Raw genomic sequence first — 16,502 nt, forward strand, 5'->3', positions numbered from 1 at the left:
CTAAAATCTTAAACCTGAACTCAAATCCCTGATACTTCCCTCTTTTTCCTCAGGGAACAGACCTCTCAGAGGACTTCCACAGGGAAAACTGGGCCTTAAATACAGACTGAAACTGCCTCCTCATTTTAGGGGAATGGAGCAACGCAGTGGGGATTAACAGCAGAAGAGACTAAAGATACTTTCTAACTCCTGGTGAAATAAGCTGGTGACTGCCTGCCTGGATGCATGTACACACTAGCAGATTTCCATGCCAAGAACTGGGGTGCGGGGGAGGGAGGGGTTCTTAATAAGGGGCAGAAAAATACATGCAGGCTATGTGCAATTTTCTCTTTCAAAAGCATTAAAAGTCTGTGGCATGAAAATGACCATCAACAAAGCTGAACTGTTCCGGCTCCCCACACCCAGGGAAGAAAGCCAACACTCCCTGGGAGACTTGAGTCCCTTCCAGGAGGGATTTTTCTGATGTGCAGCATCCAACGGCCAATTTCCTAAAACAGAATGCTGTGAAAACACGATGGGTGGTGAACAGGGCAGGAACGTGCTCTACTATCTGAACCCCAAGCGAGGGGGAGACGCCTCACCTAACAGGTGACCAACTACAACCAACAGAAGCCGCAAATCAGATTCCAACCAAGTGCTACTGAAATTGCTACCTGTCAGTTGTATATTCTGTAAAACCACACACAGGTGTAGATGTCCACAACTCTACAATCCAAGAGAAACACGGGCTCACCTGGGACGTCCCTGAGGAATGGCTGATCACCTCAGCAGGCTCCTGCTTATCCCTGATGTTGTCCTGTTGCTGATGGAGCAGGGTGAGGCCCGCCGCGATGTCGCTGGGCACCAGATCAGTGTCCTGGATGGGCAACCACGAGGGCTCATTAAGCAACCCGGGAACTGCCAATGAGTTCCTGAGAGTTCAGTTTTACAGCATTCTGACATACACACACACATGAACAAAGGTATTCTAAACGACACCGTTCCTTGCAGGACTTCTTCTATACATGATTGAGCATTTTTTTTTTTTACTATCCCTCCCTCACACAAATCCACTGAAGAACATAAAATCGTTGCTGATCTAAAATGGATCCTTGGTGGCACAGTGGTTAAGAGCTCCACTGCTAACAAAAAGGTTGGCAGTTGGAATCCACCAGCTGCTCCTTGGAAACTCTATGGGGCAGTTCTACTCTGTCCTATAGGGTCACTATAAGTCCGAATCGACTCGACAGCAACAAGTTTGGGTTTTTTTGTTTGCCTTAAAATTTCACTCCAAGTGACTTTAGCTATTTTTAACCTACTTCAAATCTTTTGTAAAGTTGGGGAATAAATGAATGGATAAATTCCACATCTTTGTAGTAAGGGCCAATCTTAGCCCAAATTTATACTCTCATTTCTCAAGATTCTGGAAAGATTTTGTTGAAACAGACTCCATGGCAGAAATTTATGAGACTGAACTTCCACTCGCAGGGTACAGCAAGCCTCCGAAAGAACCCAGAACTAGTAAAGCAACAGAGTTAGTCCTCTTGAGCCTGCCCTTGCCCTTTTACTTCAGGACAGATATGGAGGAGTCAGGAACCCTCAGCCTCCCCCATGCACCTCTAACTCATTAGAAAGGGCTATGCACCGGCCTCCTTCCGAATAGCTTAAGAGGAAGTCGAAGCACTTCTTTAAAGTTATTTACAGGTCACACCTCTCTGATCCCCACATGGGGCTGTGGCAATGGCCCAGTGCCGGGCTACAGGGCCAGCCCAGAACTGTGTGAAGCCAGATTGTACCAGAGATGGAGACAAAGACACGGGCAGGTGTGCAGCATGGCGCGACAGCTCCTCCACCGGCCTTACTTAGTCTTCACACTGAACCCAATAACAGTTGATCAGAGGACATGACGGGAAAAGGCAAAATAACACATTGGGGGTGAAAGAAAAAAAAGTATTCCCAAACCACTGGAGCAATCGCTCTAGAATGATAGCACTCTTCTGCACTGCGATAATCTATCCAAACTTTCCTTCAAAAACAGAATATTCTGCCATTTCAAACATGACATAAAGCCGTTTAAGAGGCCAATGTCTGAACGACCTTGGGCACATACTGACACTGCCTACTCCGGTATCTGCTGAGCACCAACCAGCTGGACAGAGGACACAGGAAAAGGCCATTGGCTTCCAAAATGTGCAGGTTCCATTATTTCATTCCTTAAAAGCAAATTCAAAATCTTGACAGTGTAATGAACAGGTGTCAATACAAGATGCACCCGACCAGAAAGGTGGGGTCTGAAAAACACTTAGTTGCTCCCAGAGTACCCACTCCCGGCAGAACACCTCCCGCCGCCCCCTACACTCCACGACACCAAGTTCTCACCAGCTGCTTTATGTGAACAAGGGGGAGTGGCTCAAAGGGCAGTGTACTCATCTTAACACAAGAGGCATTTACTTAAACAGAAAAAAGACCAAACCAGACCCCTTCGGCTTACTGAAAAGTAGGTTGAGAAAAGCTCTGCCGTACTCGAAAAAGCAACTCGAGTATGGTCGTCTTCCCCAATGCAACAGCACAAGAGCTTGACTCTGGTTTCCCACACGCTTGTAGCTGCTGTCTTCAGGCCATTAAATAACTGGCTTGAGTCATGACTATCCAGGTGACTGGGACCAGCAGAGGAATATGGAGCCATTTTCCCCCCCAGTGGGTCAAAGACAATGATAATGGTAATCACAGTGGAGGCGATGATAATCCAACTGCAAAACAGAGAGAGGGAAAGGCTTGGTGACAGTGGGCCTGACGTGCAGGTACTGGAGCCACAGCCACCCTCCTTTGGGTTGTTTTTGCACGTACACAACTAAGGCTCCAGTTACTGAGGAGGGCACGGACGTCCTAGAACCTGGCTGCAGCAAGCAACTCGTTTCTTCTAGAAAGTTCCTCATAAGCCCATGACTAACCCAGGCCCCACAAGAGCAAAGCCCTAAAAGTAAAGAACTAAAAAAGAAAAAAAGGAGCTGTCTGGGCACAGGAGCAGCTGCAATTTGTTCTCCACGGCCCCCTGACACACTGCATGAACCAGGCCCTTACTTCTTGGTAAAACCAAGAGAATCTTGCCACGTCACAGGATATTCTGATAGGTCTTTCGTCCATGTGTTTAACTACTCACTGACTGCCCACGATTTGGAGGCACTGAGGACTCATGAATGCATGTGCTACTGAGGAGATGAACCTCCAGGAAGTTGACTACAGTTGACTGGCCGTGTGATCATGGGAAGGCAGGGACAGCAGCAAGTCTCCTTGTTACAACACAGGGGATGTAACTAGATCATCTCTAAGAGTTTCAGCCTGGAAAATGTTAAAACCTTATCATTCTGGGAAGCCCTGGTGGCAGAGTGGTTAAGAGCGCAGCTGCTAACCAAACGATCGGCTGTTTGAATCCACCACCCACTCCTTGGAAACCCTATGGAACAGTTCTACTCTGTCCTATAAAGTCGCTATGAGTTGGAATCGACTCGACGGCAACAGATTTGGTTTTCTGGTTTTTTTTAAATCATTCTGGAGTACAGTTCCCTGTCAAAATTACTGACACTGCATTTGTTCTCATTCTACCTTCAGTTTTGGCCCTTGCTTTGGTCTTCAGTTTTCTTGCTTATTGTAAGAGAAGGGAGTGCAGAACAGTGTGAACCCATAACGGGGGAAATCACATCAACAAGTGCATAAGGGAAGACGGATTCTTTCTTATGTCTAAAGAAGCATCTCTCTAAACTCTCCTGATTTACTCAAAACGTCCAATTTCCAACCGTTTGAGGAGAGCTGCACAGTGTTGTGTCGAGTTACTCAGGAAGGTTTACCAACATCTCAAATGCATTTGTGACAAAACAGAAGGCCTCACCTGACAACGACAGTTGCAATGATGCCATTCACAACAGTCCTGTCACACTCAACTCCTTGTATCCAGGCAGCCCCCAGAGATGCCCAGACTACCTCTGGCAGAAAGAGCGCTAGACGGATGTACAGCAGCTTAGACATAGATTTCCGTGGTCCAGGGTTACAGATGGTTCCTGAAATACAGAGAACATTCAGACTGGGCACTTGCCTCCTCAGAGGTGAAAAGTTTCCTTTCTACAAAAGTTCAGATATCAGAGCACATGTTTGTACGATAAGCACACTCACCCCTGACTTTTTCTATTTGTAACTGGCAAATAGAAAGTGAGGCACAGAAAGCATAGCAAAATGTCTCAGGTTCATTTTTTAGACTTCCCAGGGATTAAACACACTCCTGGGTTCTAACTAGGGTGACCACATAATCTGTCTAAATTAGGATACTTCTGACAGTCTAAGGGGGCACTATTAATAACTATGCTGGGACAACAAGCACAAAACAGAACGGTCCCAGGGAAAACAGGACATATGGTCTCCCAAGTTCTAACAGCCAGGAAAACAAGCTCTACCATCTAGTTAAGGCCTCTGTTGTTCCCAGCACATCCCAAACACCTTCTAACCATTATTCCTTAATCTTTACAAAGACTGCAATATGGTCGTTACTCCCATTTTACAAATGACGAAACTGAGGCTCAGAGAGCTTAACAGCTACTTGCTAAGACATAAACTGGGTCCGCACGGCCTGGCCCTTGGCCTTATCCATGTCGCGTGGGTCTCACCTTAGAGAAGCAAACAATTCTGATGTGCAGGGCCATGTGAAGACGCCTAGCACTTAGATGACAGTTTACTGTATTTGTAAAACAAATCCAAGTATCAGCAGAGGACTGTGTGCTTTAGTTCTTGATAGAAAACACCGATTCTCTTCCCTTGGGAAAAAGTTTGATAAACACTAATCTAAGTAACATAAAAACACCACATGGTTAAAACAAAAACAGTGACTGGAAAAAATCTAAGATCTAAAGAATGATTTGGTAAGAAAAGGCCTTTTAAATTCCAAAAATGATTTTTTTTTAGAATTACTTAGAGTCTGTTAGGCACTGCTATGGCTTGAACTGTGTCACCCCAAAAGATACTCTGAAGTCCTAACCCTTGGTACCTGTGAATGTGACCTTATTTGGAAATAACAGGGTCTCTACAGATGTAATTAGTTAACAGGAGGTCATACCGGAGTAGGGTGGGCCCTAATCCAATATGACTGGTGTCCTTATAAAAAAGAGAAGAGACAGATACAGAGGGAAGATGGTCATGTGGAGACCATGGCCAGAGACTGGAGTGATGCAGCCACAAGTCAAGGAACGCCTGGGCTACCGGCAGCCAGGAGAGACAAGAAAGGATCTTCCCCTAGAGCCTTCAGAGAGAGCGTGGCTCTGCCAACACACTGAATGCAGACTCCCAGCCTCCAGAACTGTAAGACAATCAATTTCTGTTGCTTTAAGTCACACAGTTTGTGGTACTTTGTTATGGCAGCCTGAGAAAACTAATACAGTCATCCCTTGGTATCCGTGGGGGATAGGTTCCAGGACCCCCCATGGATACAAAAATCTGCAAATGCTCAGGTCCCGTATATAAAATGGCATGTAATCTACACATATCTTCCCATATACTTTAAATCATCTCTAGATTACTTATAATATCTAATACAATGTAAATGCTATGTAAATAGCTGTTATGCAGTACTGTAATATTTAGGGAATAATGACAAGGAAAAAAAGACCATTTTTTTTCCCGAATATATATATATTTTTTTCAAATATTTTTGATCTGTGGTTTGTTGAACCCATGGATATGAAACCTGCGGATATGGAGGTACGGTAACGGTTTGGTTTGGTTTTTTGGAGTGTATAACAATAGCCAATCAGCCTGGGAGAAACAGAAAGCAATATGGGCATACATACTACTTCCTAAAGGGCTGGGATTCTTAATAAGGAAATACTGCAATACTGTCAGTAGTACCTGGACTTGAAATTCCAACAGTCATGATAACTATCAATAACGCACTCTGTTGCCATAGAGTTGATTCTGATTCACAGCTACCCTATAGGATAGAGTGGAACTGCCTCAGAGGGTTTCCAAGGCGTAATCTTTATGGAAGCAGACTGTCACATCTCTCTTCCATGGAGTGGCTGGTGGGTTCGAACCACCGACCTGTTAGCAGTTGATTGCTTAACTACTGCACCACCAGGGCTCCTTGTTAATGCACTAGTGAAGTAAATACATGAAGAGGGAAGCAAGCAAGGGAGTTATTCTGTGTCATGGATTGAATTATGTACCCCTAAAAATGTGTGTCTCAGTTTGACTGGGCCATGATTCCCAGTATTGTGTGGTTGTCCCCCATTTTGTGATTGTAATTTTATTTTAAAGAGGATTAGGATGGGATTGCAACACCCTTACTAAGGTCACATCCCTGATCCAATGTAAGGGGAGTTTCCTGCACCACCTTTTATCTTACAAGAGTTAAAAGGGAAGCAAGCAGAGAGTTGGGGACCTCATACCACCAAGACAGCAGCGCCGGGAGCGAAGCGTGTCCTTTGGACCTGAAGTTCCTGTGCTGAGATGCTCCTAGACCGAGGGAAGACTGATGACAAGGACTTTCCTCCAGAGCCGACAGAGAGAAAGAAAGCCTTCCCCTGGAGCTGACGCCCTGAATTTGGACTTGTAGCCTACTAAACTGTGAGAGAATAAATTTCTCTTTGTTAAAGCCATCCACTTGTGGTGTTTCCATTATAGCAGCACTAGATGACTAAGACATTCTAATTATGGTTCCAGAAAAGAAACTAGATAATAAAGAAAATCAGTGTGTTCGTATATATGTGTGTGTGTGTATGTGCACACGCGGGTGTACAAACACATACACATGTTCATACATATACATTTACATACATATAGTTATGCCTGCCCAGAAACAGCATGGGTTCCTCTCACCAAATCCTAAACCCCAGATAGAGTCGCAAGCATGGACTGGCTGTGACAGTAGGTACTGTCATGCCGATGGCCCTGTAATTAAGGAGCACAGCTACATTCCTGAGTGGAATGTCCTCAACACAGCCTTCCTTAAGTACCCTGACTGTCTTTCATAAGGCCCAGCCAGTTAAGGCAGAGCAACAAAAAGAATCTTTCTGTTAAACACCTCAAGTCGTTGCAGGAACCTTCACTAGCACAAGAAGAGCAATGAGCTCTTGAGATACAAATGCAGATGAGATGCCAGGAGATGGCCTACAATCATACCCAAACGTGGCATGCCGAGGGTGTTCTTATATAAATCAAAGGCTGTCATCACCAGGGTGGACCTTTCCCAATTAAACCTCCCACATGGTAGGAACAATACAATGCTGTCTGGGAAGTTCTCGAATAAAAAAACAGAGGCTACCACAGCAATATCAGCAGATTTTTTTCCCCACGGAGTTGTACTTCTGACCAAGCAAAAGAGGAGCAGTAAATACACAAACATCAGATTTTGGGATAAAGGGTGACTGAATTGTACTTGTTCCAAAGAGTCTTACAACTGTGGTGTTTGTTTTGGAGAGGTATGCTAGACAAAAGCTAAATAAATATTGCCTTTTTGCTCAAATGACAGATTATCAAGATGACTTATGAAACAAAAGGGGCAAGGTAAATTACCCATGAATCAAGAATAAGATTTGACAATTGTGCTAATAGTTACTTAAAAATATACGTAAACTTAGCAATTTGTAAACAAAGAAACAAACTCACTGATTTTGGGAAGGTAACACGTATAAATGATGTAATGTTCAAACAGTTCAAGTAAGTACAAAGAAAATATTAAGCCTTCCCACAACCCCTGGGTCCCAGTTCTTCCTTTCCTTTCCCTAGAAGTAAACTAGTTACTTGTATCTCCTCCCAGGGATAGTCTCTGCATAACGAAATGTCTATCTCCTTAAGAAAAATGTAACAAACTATATACAACAATGCCCCCACCTCACCACACTGGAAATCATTCCTTATCTGTTCACTAAGTATTTTCTCCTTTGTAACAGACCCATAGTAGGCCATCACACCTAACCTGCATCCTACTGACAGACACTTAAAACCAAACCCATTGCCACTGAGTTGATGTGATTCTTAGCGACCCTACAGGACAGAGTCAAACTGCCCCACAGGTTTTCCAAGGAGCAGCTGGTGGATTCCAACTGCCGTCAGAAGCTTAACCACTGTGCCACCAGGGCTCCAACGGGTACTTAAGCTTCTCCAATCTTTTGTAAATATATACAAAAAACTGATATGCACACGTGCATGCCTGTGCAGACACACAAAAATTGGCCTCCAAAGAGATTAAATCAATTTACACTTCTACCAACAAAATGAGGTGCCGTTTCTGCATACCCTCACCAACTCAGTGTACCAGCTAAGTGAATTTTCCTTACTGTGACTGAGATTGAACACCTTTTATACACCTAAAAGTCATTTGTAGTTTCTTTACTGTGAATTGTCTGTTCATGTTCTTTGCCCATTTTTCTATAGACTATTCATCTTTTTCTTGTTTTTGTTTGTTGCCATTGAGTTGATTCTGATTCATGGCGACCCCATGTGTGCAGACAACTGCTCCATAGGATTGTCAAGGCTGTGACCTTTCGGAAGCAGATCACTAGGGCTGTCTTCCAAGGCGCCTGTGGGTGGGTTCAAACAGCCAACCTTTTGGCTAGTTGCTGTTAGGTGCTGTTGAGTTGATTTTCGATTCACAGCCATCCCGTGTGACAGACCAGAACTTCCCCACAGGGTTTTCTTGGCTGTATGCTTTATGGAAGCAGATCGCCAGGCCTTTCTCCGATGCTTAACCGTTTGCAACACCCAGGGACTCCTGTTTATTTGTAGAAGCCCTTATACATTAAGGCGATTGGATCTTTGTCTCATGTGTTATAAACATTTTTCCCATTTGCCTTTTTATTTTTTTAAACTTTCTTTATGGTATTCACACATTGTTTTTAAAAAAGGCATATGCTATTATTTGTAACAAATTGGGAATTAAGCCGACATGTTTTATAAAACATTGCTTTCAGTTTAGTTGGGATATCTCTAGCCACAACTAACAGAAAATCCAACTCAAACTGGTTTCGAAACAGTAAGTACAGGAAGTCCAGAGGCAGGCCGGGTGTCAGGCTGCCCTGCCCAGTGGCCCCGGCTCCACCTCCCTGGGATTCTTATGGCTTGGCCCTCCCTATACTCAGATTGGGCTCTGACTGGAGATACAGCTGCAATCCTGCAGCTCATCCGTGCACAGCACCATCCAGAGGGAAAACAATAGCTGCTTCTGGATCTTTCCTACAGGAGCAAGGAAAGACTTTCCCAGAACATCCCAGCAAAGTCTCCCTGAATTTCACTGGCCCCAATTTGGTGCCATGTCCACTCCTGAACACTGGGATCACTCCGGGAGTTGGCACTGGACTGACTTCTCTGACACATACTTGGTATGTGACAGGTGGAGGGCAGTCCCGAACAAAACCAAGTTCTATTTGGAGGTGGTGGTTGGAGAGGCAACTCAAAACACCCCTGTGATATGCAAATGTTTCTGAGCTCTGCGCAATGAGTGTATGGCGGGGCAGGAGTTATGCAAATGTCTAGAAGGAGAAGCTAAGTGAACATGGGTACCCATCACAGGGCTGTGACTGTACCCGATACCACCAAAAATATCTGAAGAAAAACAAACATTTAAGGAAAAAAGAAGTTTACACTTAATTCTTCCAGTCTGAATCTATCACTACAGTGGTCTAACCAGAAGGGAGGTGAACAAAAAGGACAAATAAACTAGCTAATGTTTGATCTGAAATGACACCACAGTAAATTCTTTACCTTTTAGAAATCCTGCTTTCATTGAAAAACTCCAGACTGCCAAAGCTCCACGCGCACATTAAGTTTCTGCCTCTTTAGCATCCAGCACCAATGACAATCCAGACTCGGAAGACTGACACGGACCACAGATCTGGGCCTTCTTTGATCCAGACCCCATGTACCATATTTTTATGCAAACAACGTGCGCCTTCTACATTTGTTTGCCAATCACTTTCTGTCCCAGTGAGGTATATTCATAAATGCTGCTATGCCAATTTTTTTTACGTGTTGCTGTTAAAAAAAAAAAAAAGCACAGTATGCTTATGAAAATACCTTGGAGGAGGAGGAAGCGACTGGCAAACAAACGTAGAAGGTGTACGGTATTTGCGTAAAAATATGGCACTTATGACTAGAATCGATACTAAACTACAGGAGAGCTCTATTTCCTATATATTACTAGAGTAAGTGGGCACATTCACACTTCTTGGTCATCCCCAAAACCCTAAGCTCTTTTTCACATGAAAACACTTTGACATGGGCATCTCTCCCCTCAACATTTCTCCCCATGAACTATCATCTTATAATTTTCAGCCCATCATTCCAAAGGGTTAAGATCTTGATTCCGTCACCCTGTCCATCTGCCACCTCCTCCCAGCTTTATTATCATCATCATCTATAATCTGACAGGCATGCCTCCTACATTCCCATTCAGGCAGTCATAAAACACTAAAATTAAAATGTATACTTGGATGGTGTATAAGGGTTCTAGTTTCTCTGTGTCCTCACAAACACTTGCTATCTGACTTTTTCATTATAACCATTCTCTTTGGTGTGAGTTGGTTACTTCATTGTGGTTTTGGTTTGCACTTCCCTGACAGTTAATCATAGGGAGTAACTTTTCATGTGTTTATTGGCCATTTGCGTATCTTTGAAGGAATGTCTAGTCAGATACTTAGCCCAATTTTAAATTGGGTTATTTGCGCTTCTGTTATTAAGTTGTAAGGGTTACAACCAGGGCTTTGAATCGGTTCTTCCTGGTTCAATCACGGCCAAGGAAGAGACACACCCAAGAGAATGGTTATAATCAAAAAGTCAGATAACAAGTGTTTGGGAGGACACAGAGAAACTAGAACCCTTATACACTGCTGGTGGGAATGTAAAATGGTATCACTGCTCTGGAAGCAATCTGACAGTTTCTCAAAATATTAAACACAGAATTACCATATGACCCAGAAATTCCACTCCTAGGTATATAACCAAGAGAAATGAAAACATATGTCCACATAAAAACTTGTACGCAAATGTTCACAGCAGTAGTATTCATAATAATAAAAAGTGGAAACAACCCAAATGTCCATCAACTGATGAATGGATAAACAAATTGTGGTCTGTCTATACAACGGAATTATTATTCTGCCAAAAAAAGGAATGAAGTGCTAAATACATGCTACAACCTGGATGAACCTTGAAAACAGTATGCCAAGTTTAAGAATCCAGACCAAAAGGCTACATACCATATGATTCCATTTATATGATGTCCAAAATAGGCAGAGAGAAATTAGATTAGTGGTTGCCTAGGGCTAGGAGAATTAGGGGGAAATGGAGAGTGATTGCTAATGGGTACAGGATTTCTCTTTGGGGTGATGAAAATGTTCTGAAATTGACTGTGGTGATGGTTGCACAACTCTGTGACTATACTAAAAACCACTGAATTATACATTTTAAATGGGTCAACTGTATAGCATGCATATTACCTCTAAATAAAGCTGTTAAAGTGAAGAATAGGTGTAAAATAGAAAAAGCTCTTTTTTACCTTTCATGCTGACATACACAATGGCAGACACAGCACATATAACAACCGCCAGGAGAACAATGAGAACGATCAAGTAACTGCTGAGCAGGGCTCCACCAGCACAGTCAAGCTTCTCTCTGTGCCTGAGATACAAAGCCAGAATGCCAACCCACCTGTTGAGAAAAAGAGCGCATCAAAAATGGAATCCACAGATTCATGTCTGCTTTGGAAGACATGATACAAAGAAATAAAGAGAGTCAATATTTTCCAAAACAAGGCAAGGTTCACTTTGGAAGATAATTTTCATCAAGAACAGATCAACTGCCCTGAGAGAATGGGAGAAAAATGTGGAACAGAACACATATTCTTAAAAAGTCTAAACTTACTGGACCAGTTGAGACTAGAGGATACCCTGAGACTATGCCCTGAGATACTCTTTAAACCTTGAACCAAAACTGTCCTGAGGTTACTGTTTAGCAAAATAAAAGACTGGCACACAAAATAAAGGATATTACCCATGAGTACGGGGATGCATTAAAAAACCATCTATATGAGACCAAAAGGTCAACAATTACTTTAAAGTAAAGATGAGAAGATAAGGGAGCAGGAATGGAAACGGAACAACCAGAACAGAATTAAATAGAATGCTGACACATTGAGAAAAATGTAATTAATGTTACTAAACAATCTGTGTAGAAACTGTCAAATGGAAACCTAATTTGCTGTGTAAACTTTCACCAAATACACAGTATTTAAAAAAAAAAAAAAAGATTTATTAAGCCAACTAAAGAGTACACCTTTTTTTTTTTTTAAGAGTCTTACAATTCCATGCTTATATAATAATGCTCTCATGCCTGCTGTAATACACGAGAGGCATTTAAAACCCAAAGCAAGCAAATATGACATGAGCCGCTGGAAAACAGCCCCATCATGACTCAGAAATACACAACTAGTAAACCACCAAACAATATGCTTGCTGAATTATTAGTGAGAGAATTTTTACTTCTGTGGATCAACAACAAACTGGCAAACACTCATAATCTGGTGAGTGTCACAGAAACCTGAGAGGACAGGAAGGAAGTTATGTAAAGACGTTGCATGGTGAACATTGACCAATTTGAAAGGACAAATACTGTGGACTCAAATATGCTTTGTAATTCAGTACAGAACCATTAGAGACATCACCAAACAAGGAAGTAATGACTGACCCATCTACCATTAGAGGTGTTTAAGCAGAGGACAGAGCTCCACTTGACAAGAATTCAATAAAGAATTCAAGCCCAGAGGTGGAACTGGACTAAGTAACTTTTCCTGTTTTTGTCAGTTTTGTGATAATATTATGACTCTGTGTCTAAATAACGGGGAAATAATCTCAGGAGGGCCTCACCCTGAGAACCGTAAAGCCACCGAGAAGCAGCTCATAACACTTCATGTTTTTATATTCCTGTCCCCTCAAGAATCTAATTTTTATTGTTGAGACTATACACAGCAGAACATACACCAATTCAACAATTTCTGCATATGTAATTCAGCGACACTGATTACATTCTTCAAGTTGTGCAACCATTCTTGCCCTCCTCTTCCAAGTTGTTCCTCCCCTATTAATATAAACTCACTGTCCCCTAAGCTTCCTATCTGACCTTTCCAGTTGCTGTTGTTAGTTTGATCCCATATAGGTAGTTCTTTAAATGAGAACAATGCTCAAGGCAGACATTCTTTACTAATTAAGCTAAATTATTGTTTGGTATAAAGAAGACATCAGAGGATATTTTTGGTTTAAGGTTTACAGTTTCAGGGTTCATCCAGCCTCCATGGCTCCAGAAAGTCTGGAGTACATGAGACTTTGAAATTCTGTTCTGCATTTTCCCCCTTTTGATCAGGATTCTGCTATGAAATCTTTGATCAAAATGTTCAGTAATGGTACATTCTCAATAACAATCACAAAATAAATAAAATAAAAAAATGTTCAGTAATGGTAGCCGGGCACCATCCAGAAAAATCTACTTTTTTAAAAAAATAACAATTATATTATTCTTTACCCAGACGCTGGGGGAACAGACTTTACACTCCAAATGCCACTTCCCACTGATTCCAAAGGGAGCTACTGTGAAGGGGAATCCATACTTTCAAAAGAGAAGTATATTCCAAACCTGTCTGCTTTTCCTGGAATTCAGCCCCACTCATCGAGTAGTGGAGCCCTAGTAGCGCGGTGATTAAGAGCTCAGCTGCTAACCAAAGGTCGCAGTTTGAATCCACCAGCCACTCCTTGGAAACCCTATGGGGCTGTTCGACTCTGTCCTATAGGGTCGCTAACAAGTCGGACTCGACTCGACAGCAAAGGTTTGTTTGTTTTTCTTTTGGTTTTCAATGGGTAGTATTTCCCAGCTTTCGTTTTACAGATTCAAGACGCTGTGCTTTCCCATGCAGAGTGATTGCATGAGTGGCAAACACAAACTCTCGGCTTGGACTCGAAAAGAGCTACTGAGGCCATCACTCAGGTTGGCAATGATGTCCTCGCGGCTCCCAGGGCCAGGTCTCGGCGCCGCACACAAGAGGGGTGACCGTGCCCTGCAGCACGGAAGTCCAGACCAGGCCTACCTTCTCGGGGCATCAGTTTCCCATCCGTGAAATGGGGATACTAACAGTACCTATTTCGCATGATCGTGAGGACCAGATAAAAGCATGCACGACCAGCGCTGGGAACCGTGCTGGCCACACGGTCAGCGCTCGGCAGGCTGGCGCTCATGGTAACTTTGATTAGTGGCCACTCACACCCCGCGCCCTCCTCGGCCCGGGCTAGCCGCCTGCCCTTACCACAGCACTCGCAGGAACAGCTCGAAGAACCCTGGGAAAACCAGGTCGTCACTGGCAATGGCCCAGCGCCGACCAAAGAGCACCAACCCGGGCATGGCGAAGGCCCCGCCGCCCGGCCTCGGGCGGGTCCGCCGCGCCCCTCACCCTCGGACACCCGTACCCTTCCGGCTCCGCGGCCAAACTGACCGCGACTCCCCGCCTGCGCGCCCGAAGGCGGGATCCGGCGCATGCTCACTTTGAGGGCAGGGACCGGGGCATGCTCACGCCGAGGCAGAGGCGGGCGCACGCGCACTGCGCCCACTTGTAATGGAGCAGTCTGAACCTGCGCAGATTCGTTTACCCACGGTGACTTGCCGGCGTTATCGCACCTCTGCATACACGGGAAGCCAGTTCTGTTAATATTTTCATTTTATAGATAAGCACGCTCCAGGCCCAGATATGGTATTCATGCCGAGGTCTGTGAGAATCCGGAGCCTGTGACGAAGTTGCAGCCCTCTCTGTCTGTACCAGGAACACCTCCTGAGCACCCTTGCTCTAGCTCATAATTTGGAATTCCAGCCGGCAACTTGGGAGCGGGAAAGGACTGGGGAATGTCTCGATCGATCCTGCGTCCTGACGCGCAGGTCGTCGTCAGTGCCGGGGAGGCTGCCTCTTAAATACTGCTCAGGTCTGAGCCCCTTCCTGTCGTGCCTGGAGCGTCTCCCTCCTTCTGCCCCCCAACCCCATACATGTCCCACACAGCAGCCGGCGTGACCTGGTTGAACCGTCGACCAGCCCATTCTCTGTTTAGGATGGTGAAGGCTGCCGTTTGTACATAAAATAGAATCCGACCCCTCCCGGGGGTTTCCCTGGAAACCATACACCAAAGGTTTCTGAATGCATGCTTACCTGTCCCTCCCCGGCTGCCTGAGCTACTGCTCTCTCCATCACCCCACTGCCAGATCCCTCTTTTTCCGCCTGAAACGATCGAGCTCATTCTCCTCGCATGGCTTTTACATTCCTTGTTATCTCTGCCTGGAATCCTCCTCCAGCAGGTGTTTCCTTGTCATGCTCACTTCATGCCGGCCTCAGCACAAGCGCCACTGCTTCAGAGACCTTCCCTGACCATCTTACCAGTGACGTCCCTAGGGAGGTGTGGGGGTGACACCAAAATGACTGTCTATAAAATTTTTGTGCAGTACTTCAGCAAAAATTTATTATTTTTTATAAAAATGTCCTGTAGTTATAACAACAAAAACATTTTTCCTAAACCTAGCTTACATGTATCAATATACTTACAAGGCTAAAACTCTCTGCTAATTTACTTTCTGAACTTTCTAATGCGCTCCAGTCAGAGCTGTCATTATTACCCAATTCACGTGGTTTCCTCTGCACGTGCTACACGCACACGCTGTTGTTTTCTTGCGGTTGTTTTTATAATCGCTGATTTTGTCAAATTTTCTAGTGTTTTAGCGACAATATTGTGGTAATTAGTATTTGTGAACCTGTATCAGTAACTTTTCTGAGAAGAAAGTAGTAATTAAAGGAAAAGGAGTGATATATGGGAATTACGATTTACGAGTAACAGTACAAAAAACACTACTAAGGATTGTGTGTGGTGTGGTACGGGAGGAGGTCCTTGGGGGTGGGGGGTGACACCACTGCACCTTCCCTAAAATAATCTGATTTTTATACCCTGAAATCTTCCCCTCTTGAAGACCCCTGAAGGAACTTCAGGCTTGGATAATCTTGACACTTGTTTAATGAGTTTATTCAATAAATATTGTTGAATATTCAATAAATAAATATTCAATATGTTCTATTATGTGCATACTAGTACCAGTTGCTGTCTACTCGATTCTGACTCATGGTGACCCCATGTGTGCCAGGAACTGCTCCACAGTTTTCAAGGCTGTGACTTTTCAGAAGCAGATCACCAGGTCTGTCTTACAAAACACCTCTGGGTGTGTTTGAACTGTCAACCTTTCAGTTAGGAGCTGTCATGGTTTGAATTATGTCCCCCCAAAAAAATATCAGTTTGGCTAGGCCATGATTCCTGGTACTGTGTGATTTGCCTGTATGTTGTAAATCCTGCCTCTATGATGTTAATGAGGGAGGATGGGTGGCAGTTGTGTAAGGCAGGACCTGATCTACAAGACTGGATTGTGTCCTGAGGCAATCTCTTGAGATATAAAAGACAGAAGTGAGCAGTGAGACA

The 16,502-nt window shown here is 43.9% G+C and overlaps 1 protein-coding gene across 3 annotated transcripts in view; it reads right to left on the bottom strand.

Annotated features, from left to right (window-relative positions):
* The window catches only part of DAGLB (diacylglycerol lipase beta), a 30,521-nt gene extending 15,972 nt beyond the window's left edge, over positions 1-14,549 (bottom strand). Inside the window, exons 1-5 of one of the 3 annotated variants that reach the window (XM_004380866.3) lie at positions 14,306-14,500; positions 11,513-11,664; positions 3,866-4,034; positions 2,471-2,729; positions 734-856 (exon numbers count right to left, since the gene is read on the bottom strand). In XM_004380866.3, the coding sequence (XP_004380923.1) occupies positions 734-856; positions 2,471-2,729; positions 3,866-4,034; positions 11,513-11,664; positions 14,306-14,400 (798 nt within the window). In that variant the 5' untranslated portion in view covers positions 14,401-14,500. Of the gene's footprint in view, positions 1-733; positions 857-2,470; positions 2,730-3,865; positions 4,035-4,634; positions 4,782-11,512; positions 12,023-14,305 lie in introns of those variants that run through there. The other 2 variants (XM_023735354.1, XM_023735353.1) reach the window with 2 other exon arrangements.
* Between the last annotated feature and the right edge of the window lie 1,953 nt (positions 14,550-16,502).

Source organism: Trichechus manatus, unplaced genomic scaffold (genome assembly GCF_000243295.1).
Source record: "Trichechus manatus latirostris isolate Lorelei unplaced genomic scaffold, TriManLat1.0 scaffold00077, whole genome shotgun sequence".
NCBI lineage: Eukaryota > Metazoa > Chordata > Mammalia > Sirenia > Trichechidae > Trichechus > Trichechus manatus.